Source organism: Cololabis saira, chromosome 17 (genome assembly GCF_033807715.1).
Source record: "Cololabis saira isolate AMF1-May2022 chromosome 17, fColSai1.1, whole genome shotgun sequence".
NCBI lineage: Eukaryota > Metazoa > Chordata > Actinopteri > Beloniformes > Belonidae > Cololabis > Cololabis saira.
The window spans coordinates 9,922,887-9,948,439 of record NC_084603.1 but is presented as its reverse complement, the minus strand read 5'-3'; the positions used below and the strand labels follow the sequence as shown (position 1 = coordinate 9,948,439).

General features: G+C 40.1%; 2 protein-coding genes across 3 annotated transcripts in view; both read left to right on the top strand.

Moving 5' to 3' along the window:
- Positions 1-226: 226 nt before the first annotated feature.
- On the top strand, positions 227-19,295 carry nid1a (nidogen 1a). Of its 2 annotated transcripts, XM_061744796.1 has the most exons (20): positions 230-511; positions 4,540-4,839; positions 4,926-5,152; positions 5,261-5,517; positions 5,930-6,070; positions 7,015-7,266; positions 7,498-7,698; positions 7,805-8,038; positions 8,212-8,349; positions 8,851-8,979; positions 9,243-9,386; positions 10,866-10,985; positions 11,822-12,043; positions 12,190-12,362; positions 12,792-12,918; positions 12,996-13,167; positions 14,068-14,225; positions 14,305-14,428; positions 18,146-18,258; positions 18,690-19,295. In XM_061744796.1, exons 1-20 carry the CDS (start codon positions 308-310, stop codon positions 18,818-18,820), a joined length of 3,567 nt encoding a protein of 1,188 aa, XP_061600780.1. In that variant the 5' UTR covers positions 230-307; the 3' UTR covers positions 18,821-19,295. The 2 variants fall into 2 exon arrangements, with proteins under 2 accessions (XP_061600781.1, XP_061600780.1); XM_061744797.1 differs by lacking the exons at positions 18,146-18,258; positions 18,690-19,295 and adding an exon at positions 17,407-17,497 and having other exon boundaries at positions 227-511.
- A 4,954-nt stretch (positions 19,296-24,249) lies between these two features.
- The window catches only part of lyst (lysosomal trafficking regulator), an 85,796-nt gene continuing 84,492 nt past the window's right edge, over positions 24,250-25,553 (top strand). The window contains 2 exon segments of the mRNA XM_061745876.1: positions 24,250-24,373; positions 24,478-24,743. Of these exon segments, the coding sequence (XP_061601860.1) occupies positions 24,663-24,743 (81 nt within the window). The 5' untranslated portion in view covers positions 24,250-24,373; positions 24,478-24,662.

The window sequence follows — 25,553 nt, the reverse complement described above, 5'->3', positions numbered from 1 at the left end:
ACTTTAAGTAGTTTTGAAACCAGTACTTTTATACTTGAGTAAAAAACTTGAGTTGATACTTCAACTTCTACAGGAGTATTTTTAAACTCTAGTATCTATACTTCTACCTGAGTAATGAATGTGAATACTTTTGACACATCTCTGCATGCGAGCATCCACATCTTCCTGGGGAGCTGCATGCTTTCAGGAGGTCCTTATTTCTCTGCACAGTTCCCTGCGCCGCGCACCGCTCCGCCCACAGTCCGGACGGTCTGGTCCCTCTTATAACTCACGACCCGGAGCTCGGCTGCCTCTGAAAGGGCGAACAATGGATTGGCACAAGCAAGGACGGTTCTTGTGTGTGAGTTTTCTCGGACTTTTGGCGTCTGTGCACAGCGTAAGACGAGACGAGTTTTTCCCTTTCGGACTGAGCGCCGGGGACCGGCCGCTGGAGCCCGGCAGTGACCACACGCACCGACTCGAAGTGACCCAACCGGTGCTGTTTTATGATGGCACGTTCAGCAGCATTTTTGTAAGTTTAACCAGCTCACTTTATCCGCTGTCACACCCTTACCAACGCTCGGGACAACAACTAAAGACTAATTTATGGTTCCGCGTACCATTACGCGTAAGTTCTGCGTTGGTGTAACGCGGAACCATAAATCAGCCTTAACTGTGCGTCGGGGGTTTCTTTTTGCGCATTTGCGCAGACCAGAGACCCCGGAATGGGGTCAGAAGTTGCAGTTAGATTTCATGGACGTTGCAAAATGTAACTCCTGTGGGATAAGACCCTTTTCTCTGTCGGTCTGGTTCGTTTATAAATATTGATTTATTTATCTGGGAGGCTGGTCAGTCTTGAGGGAATGCGTGCGTCCTCGCATTCTTTTGAGTTCCCTCGAGTTTATCACTACAGTTGACCCTGAAACGAAAGACCTCCCTATTTTGTAATCCAGCATATCTAGCAACGAGTCCATGTTAAATACAACTGTCTGAAGTATGTTGTGCTTGGGGTGTTTATAAGTTTCAAAATTGATTGTGAAAGGCTGTTTTCCGACGTGTTTATTTATTTATTCTAGTTTATTTATGGACATGGACCATTACGTTGGACAAGCAGCATTTTAGTCCCCGTAGTTCCACTTTCCAAATAAGCGCCGCATCTCTGTTGTAATGACACTGAATGTGGATAATGGGCTGACAGAGAGAGAGAGGCGGACTGAAGGGCAAAAACGGAATGTTAACCCGATCAGGGGTGCAGATCCGATTTGGGGGGACACCAACGTGATTTTAATTTTTAATTTTTTGCCAATATGCAAATCATACCATGCCATAAATTGGTAAAGGCTCGCCAAAAAATACTGCACAATACTGCACATCTGCACATATTGTGCTTACCTTTCTTGTTTATTTCTTGTTTATTTGTCCTAAACAGCTCGACTCGAGCCCGTCAAAAAAAATTTAAAAATATTAATTCAGACTAAAAAATAAAATGTATGGCATAGCAATACTTTCAATCTGTACACATCTAAACGCACCGTGGATGTATTATTTTTTTAGAAATATATTTTTTAATAAATATTCTACATATTCAACCTTTAAGTCTGAAAATACATTTGTTCAATTTTGAATAATTTAGGGTATTTTTATTGGGGGGACAATTCATGTTTTTCAGAAATTGGGGGGGACATGTCCCCCCCTGTCCCCCCCGGGATCTGCACCCATGAACCCGATGCAAACAAAACAAAAACAAAAGACGAAAATTAGATCAACATTACATTAACAATAGAAAATAAACGCATGAAAACGTTAAACAAAGAAATAACACCAGGGCAGAGTAGTAACGGTGTAGTTACAGTGCATTAAAAGGTGCTGCAGAAAATCTAACCAATGAAAGGCACAGGAAGACAGTAGCTTTTCCAGTTTAGATCTAAAAGTGGTTAGAGTTAGGGCAAAATGTATTAATAGGAACTTTTATTCCCTTTTTTTTATGCATTTCCACTGTGTCTGGCTCTGTGTCCACCCGCCCTCATAGAGATCTCTGAGTTGTGACCCCATTGATGGATTTGTAATCTAGCAGCGACAATTTGCAGTCTGTCCAGTGGGGCACTGGTGACCAGTGTTAACATTTGAAAGCAGGGGTGATGTGCTCATGTTTCCTGATCATTGTTACGAGTTTTTGGCAAGACTAGAAGACTACAGAAGACCATGGTATTAAGTCTACTGGGCTGGCGGTGAAGCTGTGGAAGAACTTCTTCAAGTCTTCTCTGGATGTGAGATCACTGACTCTGTATATTTGTTTGAAGTGGTAAGAAGATGATCTAGTCATAGTCCTGATGTTGCTGTTGAAGCTCAGGTCTGACTCAAGTAAAACGCCAAGACTTAACCTACAGTTTTGTGTCAGTATCTCTGAAATCAAGCTGGGCAGCAATTTAAGCACCTTAATTTTTGTTGCCAAGTATAATTATATCTGTCTTGTCTGTATTTAGTTGAATGAAATGTTATTCCATTTAGATATTCGCTTGCTTTAAGCACTGATATTGGTGAAAGAGCCAAGTAAATCTGAGGGTCATCAACGTTTTCATGTATCATTTGACTTAGAGGAAGCACTTTGAGGCTGAATAGCAGTGGCCCAAGAATCATCCCCTGAGGGACTCCACATGTCATGGTACGAGCTGGGATTCATGTTCACCCTTAAAAACAACACAGTCTCGGCCTTTGAGATATGATCTGATCCAACTGAGGATGGTTCCTGATGGCTCCACCCAGCTTTCCAATCTGTTAAGAAGAATTATATTATCCACACTATCAAAGCCTGGTCTGGCCAGACATCCTAATTTGTTCTCTCTTTGATAAAAATAATTAGTCTGGTTTCTTCGGATTCAACTTTTTAATTCCAGGGGCCACTCACAATGGAGCTGGATGCCACTAGATAGGCATGGCGTAAGCAGAGTAGCACTCAGGCGAGCTTTAACAAAAGGATATTTGAAATAAGGTGTAGTGGAGTAAGAACGCTGGTGAATGACTGATGTTGGTCTTACAGTAAAAACCTGTTGATCCGAGGTGTAATAAGCAATTCTGCAGCCATCCTGATTGTTTTGAACTGCAAAAATCTCACTGATGTCCCATTGCGATTAATTTGATACGTTCTGTAGAAGTGTAAATAGCTGCGATTGAGACCCATATATAGTATGTATATATATATACTGACAGGATACTGACAGGAGCAAAAACCACAGTGAAGTCCCAAGAAAAATCCCAAGCACACATGACAAACAGAATAATAATAATAACAGCAGAGAAGGAATGAAAACCAGGATAATATATGCAGACACAAGACCAGACAAGACAGTCAGGAAAGACAACAGGAGAAAGACACAGACAGGGGGAGGAAAGCAACCGAACACAAAACAAGCCCAACGAATAGAACCAGAAAACCCAAAACCTGGAAAAAGTTCAACCCCTGAAATCCCAACACTAAAACAACAAAACAGAAAAGAAGCTATCAAGTAAAGAACACATAAAATACAACAGAAACTTTAGATTATCACATTAGTAAGTTGTTCACATTAATCAAAAGTGATAATTAAAAAAAAACAGCAATTATAATTCTTATGCTATAAATGTCAGGCTTTAATTACTTAATGTTTGAAAACTACATGATCAGACAGCATCTGTTTATAATGAGTGAGTTTTATTTGTTTTATCAAAGTAGCACACCAGTCTCATTCAAAGAGCAAATCTGTTTAGGAGGTCATGAAGAGCCTGAGGCATTCTTTCTTAAAAGAGACGAGGGTGACTACCACCTACATCACCCACCACAAACTTAATTTCCCTCTAGAGTTCCCTAAATGGTTTTGTATTTCATTTACGAGCCAGTCTACCCCGAACTGTCTGAGCCCAGTTTTTTTGGTAACAGACAAACTTGCAGAACATCCGTTTTTGTCTCAAATCGAGTTAGAAACTTTTCACCAACTTCTGCCGCTCTCTCATTGGCACAAGTCCCACTCAGTCAAGCCTGTGCATATGTTACCCACTAGCTCCTAGGATTTCTCTGTGTTCCACATCTTTGAGATTTGATCCTTTTCCCAGCTCAAGCTTGCTGTTTTCGCAGGAAGTTTCTGTAATGAAGATTAGTGAGCAATCTTCGGGCTCTCTGGGGCTGCTCGTCAGGGGCACGGACAGGAAACAGTACGGCCGGGCCAGGAACACTATTTTTGTTTTCCCTTGGTCAGGAAGTGAAGGAGTATGTGCATGTTTTTACCATGAACCCAGACTTTCTCTTCTGTTTTTAGAAAGTTTGCAGGTGCACATTTAAAAAAAGAACAAAACAAAGCTTAAAAAGTGTGTAAAAGTTGTGTTAATTGGGAGCTTGTTGGTTCATTAGCGCTGTTGGAGGACATAGCAGCTGACTTGGATCATTAGTCTAATGAGTGAGGAACATAGATCAAAGTGGGTCAGGCTGAACTGGGCCTGCCTCTGCCGTGCAGCAGTTTCTAGTTGTGCTCTGCTGCAATCATCTCGTTTCTTGCTATGCAAATGGTCAACTTGAGCTTTTGATTTCAGATCAACACCAATGGTTTTGTTGCCACAACAGAGCCACCGAGCGAGTCGACATATCTTGGAAAAATGCCCCCGAAATTTGGCATGATTGCAGCTCTGCAAGGAGACCTGGACACGAGTGACGGTGTGGGGAAAGTCTTCTTCCGACAAGATTCAAGACCGGGTACCCTGCGCCAGGCGGCTGAGCACATCAACAAGGCCTTCCCAGAGGACGCTGAGGTTAATCCCACTCATGCTGTGGTGATAACCTGGGTGGACATCGCCGCCCATGGACAAACCAGAGAGTCTGGCATTGACAAGAAGGTGAGCATCACATGGTCTGTCGAGTCATTCAAGTCATTTCAGGTGGAGCTAGTTGATTATATAATCACTCGTATTTTATCGCTCAGAGAAACACCTTCCAGCTGGTTATTGCATCCTTGGAGACTGCTTCATATGCTATCTTCCTCTACGCAAGGGACGGGGTACAGTTTGCCACCACACCCGTACAAGACAGCAGTGTGATCATGCATGCTGGTTTCAGTAAAGGTTTGGTCCAAGGGTTCCTGTTTTCCAGTCAGGGGGAATACTACCGCGTCACCACTGAGGATGAGGAGTCTGTGAGGGCTTTGGCAGAGTAAGTGGCTGTGAGCCCTCGTTGCTATTTTTAGATCATGTACACCTCGCTGTGAACATTTGCAGAATGTTTGAATGTGACTGTAAAAGAGTTTTTAACCCTTCACAGAGAGACCAACTCCGGCCAACAGGGTGTTTGGGTATTCGAAGTTGGAACTTCTCCGTATTTTAGCAACGTGGCTCCTGGCGAGGTCTCTGACCTTCCCACCGAGGCCGAACCACAGGCCACCATGCTTGCTGATGGACAAGTTAAATACATTTCTTATGATCCAGGACAGCTTGAAATCCATCCAGTTCAGTACCAGCCAAATCGGCCGCAGAACCCTGAAGTGGTGGAGCTGGATGACGCAGTCATAAATGTGGATGGTAAGTCCATGAGAGGAAGGCTTAAATGAGCTGCGTTTTGTTTCTTTTCTTTTTTTTTTTTTTTTTAAGTGTTGATGTTTGATTTTAAAGCCAGCAGGTTGATATGAATCTTGAACGGAGACTGACAAATAGACTGATTAATATTCAGGGATGGAGTGAAGCATGAGAGTTATAAAGTGGTGTCATCTGCAAAGAAGCGGACATTGAAGTTTTCATTAAGGAGTATAATATGATGCTTTTATGTTGTAAACTGTAACTGATCAGGGTCAGAACCCTGTGCTGCACCATTTCAGATGGCCTGACAGAGTTCTTATTATTTTTCTGGTGCAAAAAAAAATAATTTTTATGTGTCATTTAAACAATATTCTGATCCAGTGATATTCTTAATGTTCCTATTTTCCCATGTTTTTAGTGTTCTCATACAACCTTGGGACGTGTTCCAACAACAGAAATAAGTGTTCCCAGTTTGCTGACTGCAAGGACTACTCTAGTGGGTACTGCTGCCACTGCCGGCCTGGATACTACGGAAATGGCATACAGTGTGTGGCGGAGGGTATGCTTCTAATTCTTCTCTTCTTTGAAACACTGTAATGCGGGTGAATCTCTTTTTAGACTATTGAAATCATCATTTAACACAATTTTTAACATTCTTTCCTTGTGTATAACACTGCATAGTACAGAGCAGGAAATGATAGACTTATAATCAAAACAAACGTGGAAAATTAGTTTTCAGGGTCATGATATTTTCTACGACGGACTATTAGGGCCAAACTAAGACAAAAAATAAAAAATAAAGTCATAATAATATGAGAATAAAGTCATAATATTACGAGAATAAAGTTGTAATATTTTGAGAATAAAGTTGTAATATTTTGAGAATAAAGTCGTAATATTACGAGAATAAAGTCGTAATATTAAATATATTATAAATATATAAATAGAACTTCACAAGATGCTCAATATTCCTCATTTTAACACAGGGAGAAGATGCTCTTCCTGTTAGAGTTCTCATAAATTATATTCTCATAATATTACAACTTTATTCTCATAATATTACGATTTTATTCTCATAAATTACGACTTTATTCTCGTAATATTACGACTTTATTCTCGCAATATTACGACTTTATTCTCGTAATATTACGACTTTATTCTCGTAATATTACGACTTTATTCTCGCAATATTACGACTTTATTCTCGTAATGTTACGACTTTATTCTATTACGACTTTATTCTCGCAACATTATGACTTTATTCTCGTAATGTTACGACTTTATTCTCGTAATGTTACGACTTTATTCTCACAATATTATGACTTTATTCTATTACGACCTTATTCTCGCAACATTATGACTTTATTCTCGTAATGTTACGACTTTATTCTCATAATATTATGACTTTATTCTCGTAATTTCCCTTTTTTTTGTCTTAGTTTGGCCCTAATACTCCGTCGTAATTTTTGCTTCTCCTTATGACTTTGGTTTTTTTTTTCGCAGGAAAGCCACAAAGGATGAATGGTAAATTAAACGGAAGAGTGTATGTGGGCAACTCTCCTTCTCCACTGGAGTTCAGTAGCAACGATCTCCACTCATACGTTGTGGTGAATGACGGCCGATCATATGTCGCCATTAGTGACATTCCCGAGAATCTTGGGCCCTCCCTGCAGCCCCTGTCAGCCCTTGGTAGTATGATTGGGTGGTCATTTGCTCTGGAGCAACCTGGCTTCAAGAATGGCTTCAGTATCATCGGTGAGTTAAAAAGCAAATCTCATTAGTTCCTCATGTGGTTTTCACAGGCTTTACTTGGACAGAAAAACCTACAAAGTAAAGATGCAAGAACTACACACTTACTCGCCGTACAGCTGCAGCTTTGTTAACTGAATTCCCCTCCGATTTCCTCGGTTTGTGTCAGAAAAACAAGCGGCAAGAGTTCATGCTGGACTAGAGTCTTAACGCTAACCTCCTCTCTGTCTTCTGAAGGGGGGGAGTTCATGCGGCAGGCGGAGGTGACCTTTCTGCCTGGGAATGAAAAGCTGTCAATCAGGCAAGAATTCAAAGGTGCAGATGAGCTCGACCACCTGGTGGTGAGCACCACTTTGAGCGGTCAGGTCCCCGAGTTGGCCCTTGGCTCCACCGTGCAGATCGATCCTTACTCTGAGATCTACCAGTACAGCAACAACTGTAAGACATGGTTTCAACTAAGAACTGATACTCGCAGTCCTGCGCTGAATTTGGACTAGGAAGTCGTTATTGTGGTTGTTACTTATCAGATTATCTGACCTTTCAGTGATCACCTCGTCCTCTACGCGGGAGTTCAAAGTGACGCTGCCAGACGGATCCACTGAGACCAGGACGTATCAGTGGCGGGAGACCATCACCTTCCAGAGCTGCCAGCACAGCGAGCCTTTGAAAGACGTGAAACCCTCCCAGTTGCTCAGGGTCGAACAGGTCTTTGTCTTATATGATTCTAATAATAAACTCATCCGGTTCGCCATGAGCAACAAGATCGGGGATGTCAACGGTGAGGACGAGGAGATTTATTTTGGTCTCTGTTTTGGTCTGAGCTCACTTCCTTCCTCCAGCGCAACATCTTTTCTCACATTTAAAAAAGAAGTAATTGTATTATTGTTACTCTTTCCCTCACGTAGGCTTTATAATGTTATGAAAAACCTGTCTAATGCTTTCCTTCCTCAGGAGGGCAGCGAGAGGAGAACCCCTGCTTCACTGGAAGACACGGTTGTGACACCAATGCTGTTTGCCGACCCGGCCAGGGAACCCAGTTTAATTGTCAGTGCGCTTCTGGTTTCAACGGCGATGGCCGGAGATGTTACGGTATGAAGAAGTCATACGATACAAGACAAAGATGGACCTTTGTGTACATAGTTTTGTTTAAAACTATGTATACACTATGTACTGTAAACTGTTTAGTAATTATGACATTGTAAGGTATAGATTCTCTCCACACGTCATTTTCTGCTTTCAAGTAAATACTACAGTCCCCTATCTGTTTCACACCCATGATTACTTTAACTGAAGTTTCTAAAGTCTTCCTTCCTCGGGAAACGAACAGCGGTACCAATTAGCGCGGCCTGAGACCAGGTTGACATATCCAGTGTGGTCCCACGCTGGTCAGCCAACAGGAAGAGCAAACGCAGTAAAGAAAGGCAGGAAGTATTTGAGACAGATGCTAATCTTCAGATAATTAAGAAATCTAATCAAGGGTCTCCCTGTGATCTCTCAAGGTCTGATAAAGAAGGGCTCTGACATAACAAACCCAGACTTCGAACTCCAAGCTAATATTAGCATGTGATGAGAGCCTGTTCTTTCCGTCAGATATCGACGAGTGTGCCGAGAATCTTCAGATCTGCGGACGTAATTCGGTCTGCAACAATCAGCCCGGGACCTTCCGCTGCGAATGTGACGATGGGTATCAGTTCGGCAGCGATGGACGGACTTGCATTGGTAAGTGGGATTTTTGTGCTTGCAAGTAATCAAGAGATTCAGATGTAAACTTTAATTTAGTGCAGTAAATTATTGGGAAGGTGATGGTGGCTGAGATATGTATAGTTCTCCATGACCAGACTGTCCAACAGCTCTTTAATCAATCTTATGATGGGATGTAAAAACCAGACTCTGTTTCAATGAGACTATCAACGCGGTGCACCTCAGTTGTTTAATCATTTGAAGACGCTGGTTTTACTTCTCAACTGTTTTCCTCTTCTAAGAGGTGGATCGACCGGTGGACCCCTGTGAGGACGGCAGCCACGACTGTGACCTCCCTGAGCGTGCTCAGTGCAGCTACACGGGAGGTTCATCCTACGTCTGCTCCTGCCTGCCCGGCTATGTAGGAGACGGAAGAGCCTGCCAAGGTACGGCAGAGATTTCTATTCCTGAAATACTTCCAGTCAAGAATTGAAAGGTTTTTAAATTAGCCCATTTAATAAGTAGTTATTGCATCTGCAAATCAATCTCTGAGCGGTCTCTAGTAGAGGCCTGAGAGCTTGAGCAGTATCTGCGCTGTTCCTACGACTGGGCTCTTCTGGGCGGAGATCTCTGATGTTGTTAGTAGGATCTACTGGAGACACTTCAGTGCTTCAACAACCTTCACTTCAACAACCCATATCTTGTCTAGGGGTGGGACGATACGGGTAACTCACGATTCAATACTGTGGCAATATGTGGCCTACGATAACGATAATATAGCGATATACGATATCCACCATATTCGATATATTGTAAGAAATTTCATCAAAGATATATCACGATATATGTGACTGAAAAATAAAAAGTACCCATAAAAAGGAAAACGTCCGTAGTTATGCATTTATTCAATGCCAAAACTTCATACAATGTACAAAGAAAGTGCATTTGTATAGAACCTAACTGCCTCCTAGTCTTGTAAATGTAAACTCTGTACAGCTGGACAAATTGAAGTGCATGAACAATAGTGCGGTGACAACCGCCTAAATCCATTATGTGTGTTGTAATAAAATATCGATATTTACCGTCAGTTTATCGATTATTTATTGCGACAGAGAGAGCAACAATATATTGCAATATTGATTTTTTCCCCACCACTAATCTTGTTTATCCCTCCCTCCATCCCCTCCTGCTACTTCTCCAATTTATCGGTCCGGATCTGGAAGTCCCACAGTATCTTCACTGTTTCATTCTCCACCCCCCGTGGAGGTTTCTCCCAACTTGACCTTACTATTTCCAACCCCTATCCAGTGCAGATGTTTCTGTACTCTAAAACCATTCGTTCCACATATGCTTTGCCCTCCAGCATTTTGCATCCTGCTACAATGTGCTGGATTGTTTCTGGGGGCATCTTTGCACAGTTTGCAGCTGGAGGCTTGTTTGGTGTGATAGACCCTGGCCCCTATTGCTCTTGTGGTCAAGGCCTGTGCTACCGTGATTAATGCATCTGAGCTGTACTCTCTCCCTGTATATATATACATACAAGAAATTACTTGGTCTTTTTCAGGTTTTTGAATTAGACAAATATAAACTGAAATAAATAAGAAAACCTGAAATCTTGCATTGTGATTTTACCTAAACTTGTGGTTGTTTTCTGTTTGAGCTTGTATCTCCAAACTAGGCCCACTCTTCTTTCCAAAGTTGCTTTAGGTCACTGAAGTTCAACAGCATGCATTCAAGCAAAAGGTCTCTTAAAGTTCTGCCACATAGTTTAGATGTAGTATCTATTTTTGACAGGACTGTAAACAGCTAACCTAACAGAAACAGTTGTATGGATTCGACTGCACGGCCACATTTAGGGGCTTCATCCTCGGCGCTTGATCTAGCTACGGTCTGCACCTTCACACCCTCTCATATCCTGCTTGCAGACGCAGACGAGTGTCAGACGGGCAGATGTCACCAGCACGCAGAGTGCATCAACACCCAGGGATCATTTATCTGCCGGTGCAGCCCAGGCTACGACGGCGACGGCTTCTATTGCTCTTCAGGTGCGTCCTTTTGAAAAGCCACCACTCTGGTCACCACATGTATAACCGCATCCCTGCTATACCATGTTATTTTGAGTATCAGCTAGGGCTGGGCGATTTTGGACAAAAATAAAATCCAGATTTTTTTCTCTGAAAACCCGATTTTCGATTTTTTTGGTAAAACTACAAAAGACAATGGAATAAATTGTTTCAAATATTTTATCTTTATTTTTAAAGAAAAATAGCAAACAAATTTCCCTATTGGGAATTAAGTGCAATTGAAAGATACTGTAAATCCTCCTTGAGTTTAGTAAAGTGACAACATTTACAATTTTCTTGACCAAACAAAGATGACTAGACGAGCTCTGTCTGTAATGCAGCCAGCTGCAAAAAAGGAAAAATCGATTTTCCGATTTTCCTTTTTTTAACATCATCTTGATTAATAAATCCGATTTAGATTTAAAATCGATTAATCGCACAGCCCTAGTATCAGCCATTAAGAAAAGTCTGTTAGTTATTTTGTTTATTGTGATGCAGCTGCAGACTCAACAGCTGATAACAGAGAACACATCATGTCACTCTCAACACTGTTTATTCCCTCCAGTTGGGAAAGAGTAGTGTTTAGGGATGAATTCCTCAACAGACTGCATCGCTGCCAGCTGGATCCTGTTTCTCATTTTTCCTCTGGATACCAAAAGGAATTTGTTACGCCTTCCAAAGGATGTGGATTTATTTATTTATTTTTTTTAGTAGCTTAATTAAAAAAAAAGAACACAATATAATAAAATATACTTGAATTCTCATGTCGGGTTGTGACATTGCATAGTTCATTCTTGTGTTTTCATTCTTCCCAGCAGAGAAGGCCAGAACACATTGTGAGACCCAAAGAGACGGTCTCCTGGCCGTCACACAGTTTGGCCCACGGGGCCCCCAACTGGGCCAGTTCATCCCGTCCTGCGATGAGAACGGCGACTACGAGCCGATGCAGTGCGACAGGAGCACGGGACAGTGCTGGTGCGTGGACCTGTATGGAAGAGAGATTCCCGGGAGTCGGTCCGGACCTGGCAGCAGGCCCATGTGTGAGTAAACGCTTTACCTGTCGGCGACGAGACACCGCAGTGAAATTACCGTACATGGAGAGCATTCCAAGCATTCCTTTCTTCAAGTGATTTGAGTCTGGTTCACCCCCCACATCTGTGTGATCCCTGATTTTTGTTTTAATTAGGTATTGACCACAGAGTTGCGCCTACACCTGTGGGACCCCACCCTCGACCAGACGTCCACGTTCTGCCCCCAGGAACACACCTGCTGTTTGCTCAGAGCGGCAGGATAGAGCACATCCCCCTGGAAGGCTACGACATGAAGAAGGGCGATGCCAAGGCTGTCCTCCACCTCCCTGTAAGTTTCTCCCTCCGCCTTCTTCTTTTTCTTTTTTTTTAAACAAATCGTTACAGATTATGCAGGACGAAAACAATCAGAACAACTGCAGCACATAAATTATTTCACACATCGGCTAGAGCTCTAACTCCAGTCGTCCCCCTTCCTGGCCGGAATGCTTCCTCTTGTTCTGTGAAGCTTTCCATCTGTTTCTTGCACTTTATTGGAGTCACATGGCGTAATTCACACTAATGACTAACATAAGCCCAACGTCTCTGGAGTCTGCACTTTGTGTTATGCTGATTTTTAAAGCAGCTGGCGGAACTGAACTGCTGTGCTCAGTTTGTTTGTTTTCATGTCTAGACATAAGGGAAAAAAAGAAATCTGTTACAAGTTTTGTAAGGAGAAAGCGTGATTGACGAAGCTGTTGCTTGCTGTCCCCCTCCACAGGCGAATATCATCATTGGGGTTGCCTATGATTGTGTGGAAAAAATGATTTATTGGACAGAAATCACATCCCCTTCAATAAGCAAGGCCAGCATCCAGGGGGGCGAGCCCACTGTTGTCATTAGATCAGGTAGGTTTCATTTCTTCACATTTAGCAACCAGGAGAGTTGAAGTAAAGTAAAAGCGTGTAACGTCTCCCCCTCACAGATTTGGAGAGCCCTGAGGGTATCGCCATCGACCACTTGGGGAGAACAATGTTCTGGACGGACTCGGTGAAAGATCACATCGCGGTGGCGTCTCTGGACGGGACTCAGCGCCGCGTCGTCATAGACTCTGATCTCGTCAACCCCCGCGCCGTCATCACCGACCCTCCTAATGGGTGTGTAATGCATTACGGTCATTATTTATGCTCTGTGAACTTTGCTCCTTGAACTTAGAACAAGTTAGATACCAGTCTAAAAGTGAGAAGTACGTCTGAGGAAGATGATCAATGAACCATTATCACCGATCACAGTTCAATCCTCCATCCACAAACCCAGATGATAAGTTATCCATCCACCTTTATGAACAAAACTCACACACAACTGCCTGGTCTCAAGTTAATTTATGATGGACTGAAGTGGGAAAACAATTTCGAAAATATGTTGCCTTCCAACTAATAGAAATATCCATTAAAATGTTTTATAATGATATTTTTACTCTGTAACATTACAGGAATGTCATACATTCTGGATTCATTACAAATCAACTGAAATATTGCAAGCCTTTTATTATTTTAATATTGCTGATTATGGTTTACAGTTTAAGATTAAGATTCCCATATATTCAAATTTTTTGAGATAGAATATTTGAGTTTTCTTAAGCTGTAAGCCATGATCAGCAATATTAAAATAATAAAAGGCTGGCAATATTTCAGTTGATTTGTAATGAATCCAGAATGTATGACATTTTTGTTTTTGTAATTGCATTACAGAAAATTACAATATTTTAATTTTCTGAGACAGTCCTGTATGCTGTTACTAAGATTATGTAGTAAATAGGAAATGCAATCTACCGTTTATTTTATTTTTTTGCATAACTACCATTAGTTTAGCATTAGGAGTAAAAATCATCCTGGGAAACACCTTTAAATGTCTTGTCTGTTTGTTTTCTTCCATCTTTACACAAAACCCCAGCAATTTTATTGCAAATACATTTGCAATCCAAGTAAAAAAAAAACATGTATTAGTATTTTATGTGGTTAAATAGTAGACTCACGCCATACCTGTCCTTACAACAGAAACCTGTACTGGTCTGACTGGAACCGCGAAGCCCCGAAGATCGAAACGTCTCACATGGATGGATCCAACCGACGCGTGCTTGTGAGCGACGGCCTCGGCCTGCCCAACGGCTTGACTTACAACTCCCAGAGTTCTCTCTTATGCTGGGCGGACGCAGGTAGGTTGTAGACGGGTGACTGATCTATGACCCCATCTCTGCTTTGTGGCCAGCACTGATTGGAACCTCTGCCCTGCAGGCACGCATAAAGTGGAGTGCATACATCCTGACCGGGGCGACCGCAGCAAGGTTTTGGAGGGGGTCCAGTATCCTTTTGGAATTACGTCTTTTGGGAATAACATCTACTATACCGACTGGCAAAGGTTTGTATTTTGTTTTTTATTATTGTTTTTTATATGTAGAAATCACTTTCTATGTGGCTTTTTGTTGTTTTTTTATTTTATTTCAGGGAAGGCATCTTAATGTATATGTTTATTCTGTTTTTGTAGAATGTTTCTTTCTGCTAAAGGTTTATCCAGAGTTTTCAGAAGTAAACCCCATTTCCAGAATAGTTTCAAAGTGAAAAGAAAAATGCAACAAAAAACTTAAATAATAAGAAACTTGTGAATTTATTCAAACCATCTAGAAAGATGTAGGGTCTGAAAACGAGGTCTCACCATCCAAGGAGCAGCACCAACTGCTGCTTATCAAACTTCCTTTGCATAGAGATTGCAAGGCCAGGCAAAGCAAGTAAAGTTTATCTGGTTAGCGCAATGACTAATCAGAAGCAACAAATAAGATGATGTATCTACCAATGGACTTGAGTCAACGGTGAGTGTGTTGCGTAGAGGAGTTAAATGCAACCTTTGCAAAATGGGAAACACAAAGGAAATCACAAAGGAATTGTTTCAGTTTTCTGTTCAATTTTCAAAGAAACATTTTGGAATCCTTAACTGTTGATGCAAAATCTGGTTCAAATGACGGCTAATCCTCAGATGCAGCGTCGCTGCTTTGTCGTCATTGTGTCAAATCCACCCAGAGACTCTCTCTACAAGGCCAGACTGATTTGATGGGCTTTCCAAGACTTCTTGTCATACAGTAACTAATGAGCTCTGATGTGCCCAGATGGTAGCTAGATATATCTGCGAAGGAAATTTAAATCTGCTAGCTGTATTCCAAGATTTCTGGGCTATCTAACCATTGTTTCAGAGAAAAGAAGAGATTTTCAGGGTTTTCGGTGTCCAGCTTCGTTGTGTTTAGATAATATAAACTATTATATAATTTGATACGAACAAAAACACTCAATAATTCAAATAGGGGACAAGTAACATAGGAAGGTTTATAGATGAAATGAGAAAAGTCTCTTGCTTTCTTATGCGTGGTCGCTGTGAAGCACTTTGTGGCTGTTAACCTGTGAAAATAACCACCAAAAGCTGAGTAGTCCTTATGAATATTAGGTCACAACTTTGTTTCAAACTCCTTTAGAGGATCTGTTTCAGATAATTTATCTGGAAAATTGTGAAGAACTTAGTCATTATCGTTACCACTGCTGCATCCTTCGGTGTAACCTGAAACTTTACTGCTCATGTAGAAAGTCATATATCAAGTCATATACCAGACGTGCCTGCAGGTTCTCAGAGCATGAACCCATCTCAAGAGGCTACATGTTCTGTGGTCAGATGACGAGTCCATGTTTCAGTTTGCTGTTGGGGAGGTAAAGAAAAAAAAGGAGACCATCACCTCTGTTATCAGCAGAAAGAGAAAACCCCAGCATTTGTGATGGTATGAGAATGCATCAGCTGTGTACATGCAACGCTAAGATTGATAGAGCGGTGTATGTAATCATTTCAGACAGACAAACATTCAGTTTGATACCTTTCTTTCTCCGGGAGGCCTGTAGTTATTTCAGCTGGACAAAAATCACACCTCATTTTTCACAAGTTACCACAGCGTAGCTCCGCAGACGCAGGGGGCATGTGCTTGACTGTGCAGACCTGACTCATATTAGAAACGCATGGGGCATCATGGAGTTGAAAAAGGTAGGGGGTGGAAAAACCAATGATACACATGCCTCTCTCTCTCAGCTTTAAAAAAAAAGTTGTTTCTGTGCCTAATTTTAGTTTAATTTCCTTTCTGCTTATGTTAAGTAAATAAAGGTTAACCTCTTGAAGCCTTATGTCACATATTTGACACATACCTTTCTGAGACCTCTGGACGACCCCAGAATCAAAACAATAAGAAAAAGAAAAGATTTATGAAAACAATACTCTAAAAGATAGATAAAATGACCTCATGTTTTTATAAAGGTACAAAAGAAATATTAATTAGTAAACATAATTGGGTGTGTTAACACTTTATCAGAATCAGAATCAGAAAAGGGTTTATTGCCAAGTTTTCACACGAGGAATTTGTTATGGTGATTGGTGCAACACAATACAATTATAAAAGCAATATGTACGAGATAAAATTAAATGAAATGTATAAACAATAGAAAGTATAAACAATAAAAAGTATACAGTAAAATAAAATGTAGACCGGAAATGTACAAAATGAGGTTTTAAAGTGCCGGGTGAGTCTGTACAAAAGTGACTTAGGAACTTAGGATAGGTAAAAAGTATAGACAGAAATGTACAATGAGGTTTGTAAAGTGCCGGATATGAGTCTGTGCAAAAGTTACAGGATTGGAATTTTTACGTTAATGTAACATAGAGTGGGATTTATCAGGCATCAAGGGGTTTAACATTGTTTTATTTACTTTTCTGTCTGTTGTGAATGACCTTACTACTTGGAATTGGCCTATGAATGAAATCAAAAGTATTGTAGCATCAAGAAGGAATTACAGCCGTTAACTACGGCCCATTGTGCAACGTAAGAGTCCATATCTGTCAAGTTAGAGGAACGAGGCGGTGGGTGAAGGGTCAAAAAGCTCCCCACACTTCAGGCATGGCCCCTTCATGTTCTCCCGGTGCTCCGACACTCCCACCCAGAAACTTGGAGCTGCCTCTACATTACCTCAGAAAAACATGCGGGTGGGGGTGTCTTTCTGTGCGCGGACACAGGCCCGAGCAGAGATCCTAAAAAGTGACAGCTGCTTGCAATTTCTCTGCCATCTGTGAGTGACCTGCCCAAGGCCTCCCTGTGAGCTCGGCTGAACCTTGCGAGAGACAGTTGTGAGGGTGTCGGCGGGGGGGAAGGGGGGGCACATACAACACAAACCGTGCTCTCTTTGGCTCTGAAACAGACCCTAACGATCAACTCGTTCTTGGCAAGACTTTGCACAAAATGCAAGGAGTTGGGAGGATTTCTCAAGCTGATATAGCCCCACATTGCTAAACTCTTGCGGTGATGGTGTTTACAACAGGGATGCCGTGGTTGCGGTGGATCGCTACTCTGGCTACTCTCGCCACGGTCGTTTTAATGTCCTAATCCTGGAATAATCCTGGAATAAATTATCCCTCATATATGTATGTAGGATTCATTCCTTGATAATACACATTTAACAGGCAAGTTCGTCTTATAGTTACATATTAGATGTTTGCATTGAACACTTTTATTTCAAAACGTTTAAAAACATCCAATATTTTTTTTTCATTTGTTCATTTGAGATTAATTGAGCATTTAACACGATGGAGTCAACATTTCGAGATTTTGCTTGCATTTTCATAATAAAAGAAATACAACACAAAATTAATTTTACCAGCTTTTGTTTAATCAAAAGTTTTTTTTGTTATTTTCTTGAAGTTCTGGTGGGTTTTGAACCATCACCTTGTCACAAAAGAGGGCGCTACTGTCGGATGTTGTCCTGCAGTCAAAACTGAGGGCTCAAAATATTAAAGGAAAGCTCGACGGAGGCTAAATGGCTTTTATTTACTGGAAAATAAGGTATATTTATGAAATGTATTCCTCCTTTTTATATATAAAGGATGTTAGAAATATTTAGCCGTACAACACAAACCATGCTCTCTTTGGCTCTGAAACAGACCCTAACGATCAACTCGTTCTTGGCAAGACTTTGCACAAAATGCAAGGAGTTGGGAGGATTTCTCAAGCTGATATAGCCCCACATTGCTAAACTCTTGCGGTGATTGTGTTTACAACAGGGATGCCGTGGTTGCGGTGGATCGCTACTCTGGCAGGGAGTCAGATGAGTTCCAGCCTCAGAAACGGACCAAGCTGTATGGAATCGCCACGGCCTACTCCCAGTGTCCTTCAGGTAGTTATACTGTTGTGGAGGAAACAGCCTCCCTAAAATGCTTATGCTTAAATTACTCGAATTGTTTCTAAATTGCTACTGGGGGAAAGAAGGCGCTCATACAGTATGCGACCTCTGCGTCCTAAAGAGAGTTACAGGTTCACTTCTTGAGGGATCCTAGTACTTTTTATTAAGGGAAGGGATGACTAATGATAAAACTAAACACCAGGCTTCATCCTCCCTTCCAGATAAGGCTGCATGCTTAAAACCAGAGAATGTAGAGTCAAGGGAGAGGGCCTCCAACATCTGGAATTTGCTATTTCCTTTAGATGTGTTCAGCAATTGTAAAAGAGGCTGTTTCCCGCTCCTCCCTTGTGCAGCGCTGTCTTCTTTATACAAGTGTCCTTGGATGTTTCATGTTTATAAAAAAGAGTTTATTTTCCTTTTTCCAGGGCAAAACTACTGTTCTGTCAACAACGGAGGCTGCACTCATCTCTGTTTAGCGACGCCAACCGGCCGATCCTGCAAGTGTCCCACCAACACAGTGGCTGTGGGCTGCGTGGACAGAGACGGTGGATACTAAGCCCTGAGAGTCGACACTGTTCAGAGGTCCCACGGAAAAATCGGAGCCATTCAGCAAAACTAAAATTTAACTGTCAAAAATGCCACTGAAATCCAGAGATTAACTTAACTGTGCCTTTCATCATTCAGTGTAATGCTTATCTATACTTAAAAAAAAGACAAACTTTTACCCCTTTAAAAAAAAAAAAAAAATCACTGCCTCCCCTAAGCTCTGTTAATGTAAACACTAATATGTTGACTTTTTTTATTTTATTTTTTTTTGCCAAGTGCACATAAACTGAGAATAAAGCTCAAGGGATGCATAATTTAATGTGAAACTCATCACCGCAGCATACGTCAATTCATATCAGTTGTGTTACACTGTGACATGTTTAAACTTAGTCTATGAACTTAAACTATTGTTGAGGAATGAAGTGAAAACATCTGTATAATGACTATAATGGTTAGTAACAAAGAAATAAACTTTTTCTACCATACTGGGCTCTATATTTGTAACTTTAGCACTGCAACAGCGCCATCTGGTGTTGGATGGTGGTGCTGATTACATGAGCTTATGACTATGAGCTTAATTTTTAACATCATATATATATATAATGTGTATTTGTTTGTGTATGTGTGTATATGCAGGACTCGAGTTGTAAAAAAAGATCAGGGGGGATGGTGGATTTTATCATATGGGGACAGATAATTTGTGCTGATTACAAATATTATAATATATTATAAATAATAGCACTGACAAAAACACCTGCAGGAATTACACAGCAGCAGTTAAATGCAGCCTTCTGTAAGCTTTACATATCCAGTGGGCTTACATCAAATACATCAAAACACAAGAATGAAAAACAGTTTTCTGAACTTATCAATATGATTCTGTCCTTCACAGGATAATTAAAATGGATCACTGCAAAAACTCAAAATCTTAACAAGAATATTTGTCTTATTTCTAGTTAAAATGTCTCATTTTAGTAAAACAATCTCATTACACTTAAAACAAGACTTATCACTGGAAAAAACAACAATTTTCATCTGTTTCAAGTAGATTTTCACTTAAAATAAGTAGAAAAATCTGCATTTGGAACAAGATTTTATTGCTTGTAATGAGAGGATAAATCTTGTCCCACTGGCAGATTTTTCTACTTATTTCAAGTGAAAATTTACTTGAAACAGGTGAAAATTGTCAAATAAGTAAATTTTCTGGTAATGACTCTAAATGTTGAAATAGCACATTCATTGATGAAATGACATAAGGGATGGAAAGGGGGGATGATTTTGACCATTTTTATTTCAGGGGGGATGCCATCCCCCCTCATCCCCCCTCAACTCGAGTACTGTGTATATGAGAGAGAAGTCAGGAAGTGAATTAGTCAATCACTTCCACTTCTGTCGTCTGACTGAGGCATTGCTTTACTGTGTCAGCTCTTACACATGTATTTAAGAAAGCTTTCACACAATCTTGTGCAATATATTTACCACAGCAGAAGTGGTACGTGGAGAAAAGACATTTACATTGATTGTGGGCAACCATTTATCTTTTGTGCAGTAACTCAGGTGAAATATTGATGTTCTGAGAACAAAAGCAGGTACACTCCAAATGTAAATACAACTGTAAATAATCTATTATATATCTATTATATTTTTTCAGAAGTGCCAGTAAGAGTCGTAATATGTAAATAAATTAAATTGGGTGCCATTAAAAAGACTCAGCAGCAGCATGGCATTGACTGATCGAAAATCCAGTACTTTTGATTGACAGGATTGGGAAATGGCTTGTCCAATGGGAAGCAAGACAATAGTGTCGTTTTAATGTCCTAGTCCTGGAATAAATTATCCCTCATATATGTTTGAAAGGATTTATTCCTTGATAATACACATTAAACAGGCAAGTTAGTCTTATAGTTTCATATTAGATGTTTGCATTGAACACTTTTATTTCAAAACGTTTAAAAACATCCAATATATTTTTTTAATTTGTTAATTTGAGATTAATTGAGCATATAACACGATCAAGTCAATATTTCGAGATTTTGCTTGCATTTTCATAATAAAAGAAATACAACACAAAATTAACTTTACCAGCTTTTGTTTAATCAAAAGTTTTTTTTGTTATTTTCTTGAAGTTCTAGTGGGTTTTGAACCATCACCTTGTCACAAAAGAGGGCGCTACTGTCGGATGTTGTCCTGCAGTCAAAACTGAGGGCTCAAAATACAAAAGATAGCTCGACGGAGGCTAGCGTTTAACTGGCTTTTATTTACTAGAAAATAAGGTATATTTATGAAATGTATTCCTCCTTTTTATATATAAAGGATGTTAGAAATATTTAGCCGCATGCAGATTTTCTAATTATATGTATAAGTTTAATTATTAATGTGTTCATTTCTCTTGGATACAGTTTTGACAGCTGACAAACAGTACGGTTCAGCTTTGTATTACGGCTATTTGCAAAAGACATAAAAGTTTTAAATATATATTTCACTTTTTGAATGATTCATAGAAGTAATTATATAAATTGCTTCTGGATTTAAAATTATGTATATAAAAATATTTTGGGTAAAGTTGTCGACCATCGCTTATGTCTTTTACAGTTTAGTTACCCTAAACGTGAAACACAGCGGAAGTGCAGAACTATCAAAATAAAACATTAAGCGCGGCATTTTCTGAAAGACTGTCACAGAAAATTAAAATATTGTGATTTTCTGTAATGCAATTACAAAAACAAAAATGTCATACTTTCTGGATTCATTACAAATCCACTGAAATATTGCAAGCCTTTTATTATTTTAATATTGCTGATCATGGCTTACAGCTTAAGAAAACTCAAATATCCTATCTTAAAAAAATTGAATATTCTGGGAATTTTAATCTTACACTTTAAGCCATAATCAAAAATATTAAAATAATAAAAGGTTTGCAATATTTCAGTTGATTTGTAATGAATCCAGAATGTATGACATTTTAGTTTTTTTAATTGCATTACAGAAAATAAAGAACTTTATCACAATATTCTAATTTTCTGAGACAGTCCTGTAAAAGAAATATGTGGAGTACAGTAATTCATGGATATTGTGATAGACTGAAAGAATATAACCCCACCTGAAGTTGTAGTAATCCAAAAAAGTAATGGTTTGACATGTTCTGTTATTGTGAAGTTAATGATAAACACTAGGGTTCATCAATTTTTTTGACTAAAGACCTATTATATTGAAATACATTTGAATTATAGTTGAAGAAACTTTCTGTACATCAATTGTATTCACCACAATAGTTATGGTCCAGCTGCTGGAGTCAAATAACAGCTGACAAATATCCTGCTTTAAGTTTGATTTTTGTTTGAGGTTATTTCTACATTCTTCAAGCCCATTGTCATTGTATCAGCAGTATAAGAGGACTTTTCAACAACTTAAATGATATATAACGTTATGTAACATAATTTCAAGGACAATGCATTATCCAAAGAAAAAGGAGTCTTATGTGTTTACAGTATGGTTTGCTTTAGTTTTTCTCCCTCTATTTGTAATCTTGTAATTTGGCAATATAATTATTATTAGTATTGTTGCTGTTGCTGCTGCTGATAGAAGTTAAAATGAGCATTATAATATATATACATTACGCCAAAACCTCCAGACTCAGAGACAGTTTCTTCCCCCAAGCTGTTGCTCTGATGAACTCCCATCACTCATAGAGTCTCAGAGTAATTAATCACTGTGCAATAATAATAATAATTAAAGCTGCAAGCAGCGATGAACGTGCTCTGGCGCCCTGGCCGACTTCCTGTTCGGTTTTGGCCATGGTGCACTGCCAAGAGACTTCTCTTTAAGTTGCGACATGATACAGGTGTGTACCGATTTTCGTGCATGTATGTCAAACCGTATTGTGGGGCTTGAGGCACGAAGTTTTCTAGGGGGCGCTGCTGAGCCAGGCCTGGCTTGCGTGCAAAATTTGGTGATTTTTGGGGCACATTTAGGGGGGCAAAAAGGCCCTCATTACGTCGGAAGAAAAATACAAATAAAAACGAGAACTCCTACAATAGGGCCTTCGCACTGTCAGTGCTCGGGCCCTAATAATAATAACCACAATCATATGCTGTAACAATGTACCTTTCAATAACCATGGCTGCATTCGAAATTGCATACTTCCACCCTAATGAGCATGCAAAATGAGTATGCGAGATTTTTTAGTGTGTCCGAAACATTAGAACGTACTCAATAGTATGCGCTATCCATACTCATTCCGGAGAAATGTATTAGTGTGGATTGATGGACACTAGCTGAGCAGAGTTTGGGTCTTAACCGTCAGTCACTCACTAAACATGGAGAAGGAGAAAAAGAGATGCAGGAACTTTTCAAGGCAGGAGCTTGAGGTTATGGTGGATGAGATTAATGTGCGAAAAAAAATACTATTGGGGAAAATTTATAATAATTAACTACCACGCTAACAAACATGCTAACAAACAGTTAACAGGCTCTTTGTGTAATTAATTACAAAGTATATCCTCAAACTATGACCTACTAGTCTAAACTTATCTAAAATGTGTTGAAAAGGGTGATATTAGAGGCTTACCTTTTCACAGAAGAAATTTTAAGACAGGTCAAGGTTGTCTTAAAGGTAAGAAAAAAGTCAAGAACAAATTTGAGAACTATTATTTCAAGAATAACATTTTTTCTTAAGTTTTTTCTTAAGAAGAAACTTAAGAGGAAAGTTGAGAAAATACTTAAGAACTTTTTTGGAGAATATAACTTTTTCTCTTTTTTCTTCAAATGACACGTGTGAAGCCAGAATATGGTTCCGCGTTAAATCGACGGCGTAGCCTACGTACGGTGCGCGTCGCCGCGTACCCTACGCCGCAGGCTCTGCGTTGGTGTAATGCGGTACCATAAATCAGCCTTGACTGCCAGTTACTTCCAAGACGGAACGAGAGTCTTTCATTTGGAGTGACAGAGAAGTGAAGTTACTTTTAAGTGTGACTTTAGAATATAAAATACAAGAAAATATTGACGGTGGCCAAACAAATTGTAAACACACCTCGCACAAATGATGCTGGTGACGTTTCTGTTGCATAATGTGACGTTCTGAAGCTTAAATCTCCGTTTCCCTCCGTTTACAAGCAAACGTGAAAACAGAGTTTTTGTAAATCTCCACTTTTTGACAGGTAGGATCTGTCGGAGTTTTCAGAAATGATCGTTTTTGGTAACTTTGAGCTCCGTTTTCGTGTAAACGAACGGCCAAAACGCATGAAAACGCCACCGTTTTTGCTCCGTGTAAACGGGGCCTAAGACTGAATTTAAGAAAAAAATTACACTTAAGATTTTTTTTTAATGTTTTGTGAATCCGGCCCCAGATTCTGATTAGTGAGAATAAACTTCAGCTTTTTTGCTATTATTTTGAAAGGCATACATCTAACCGGAAACAGCTTACCTCCTGCCGCCATCAGACTTGACTTGACTCTGTCAAATACCTGGCTAGCTAGCTGCCTCAAGTGCTTCTGCACAGTCCGGTCGTGTTGTTTTGGTGCCACTACAGTGTGTTCAGCTCGTCTGGCCGAAGTTTGAGGTTCAAGTGCGTCGCATTTAAATATCCGTAGCGTCTTTAAAAGCGAAAGTGTCTCTGTTGGTTGTCTTTTGTGTTGCTAAACCCTTCACATCTTGCATGTTTATCTGCAGAATCCCACTTTGGGTGAATCATGAAGCTGCAATGAACGAGCCAGGTGGAGATCTGGGGTTCAGTTCGGGCTGTCCGGGCCACTTCCAGCCACCTGGAGGACTGAGGAGGAAACCAGAGAGAGGTTTTAGTGATTCCTGACTTTTCCCATCGCCCAGGCTGGTGGGGGACCCGAAGGAAGGACGACATGGCCAGTCCTCGCAAGGCTGATCTGTCATATGCGTGGGAAAAGTACATGGACTGTAGACTGCAAGGAGCCGAGCTGCAGGTGAGATGCTGCTGCAGGTACCACTCTCCACAAGCAGGATGCAGCCTGGGTGAACCTGTTTCTTTGTGCTGGTGATGCTCTCACATACTCAACTGTGACAGATCCTACCTGTCAAGTTTTGGATTTAAAAATAAGGGAAATTTTCCGCCACCCACTGTCCAACCAGCCCAACCGAGGTCCAGTATCTTACATTTTAAGACAGGTTTACAAGATATTTAAAATATCTACCTGTCAATTAGGGATGGGCGGTATGGACTAAAAAATGTATCACGATAATTTCTGGCATTTATCCCGATAACGATAAAAATGACGATAAAAAAACACCAATTCAACTCCATCTTTTTAACTATAAATCTATCACCACATTCAGTCTTTGGAGTCCCCAAATCACTGCTCTAAAAGATACTAAATGCTACTAAACTACACCAATTAAATTGAATTAATAAAAACCAATTAAATGAGTTACACCTGTACTGCAAAACTGGAATGACTCAGATCCGTATACACAAACACGTATCAACAGGAATCTTTCTTTCTTTCTTTCTTTCTTTCTTTCTTTCTTTCTTTCTTTCTTTCTTTCTTTCTTTCTTTCTTTCTCATGTATTTATTTCTCATGTCTTTCTTTCTTTCTTTGTTTCTCATGTCTTTCTTTCTTTCTTTCAGGCTCATATCTTTCTTTCTTTCTTTCTTTCTTTCTTTCTTTCTTTCTTTCTTTCTTTCTTTCTTTCTTTCTGTCTCATTTCCTTCCTTCCTTCCTTCACGTACGTTGTGCGTGGATTTAACGCAGAACCATAAATCAACTTTACACAA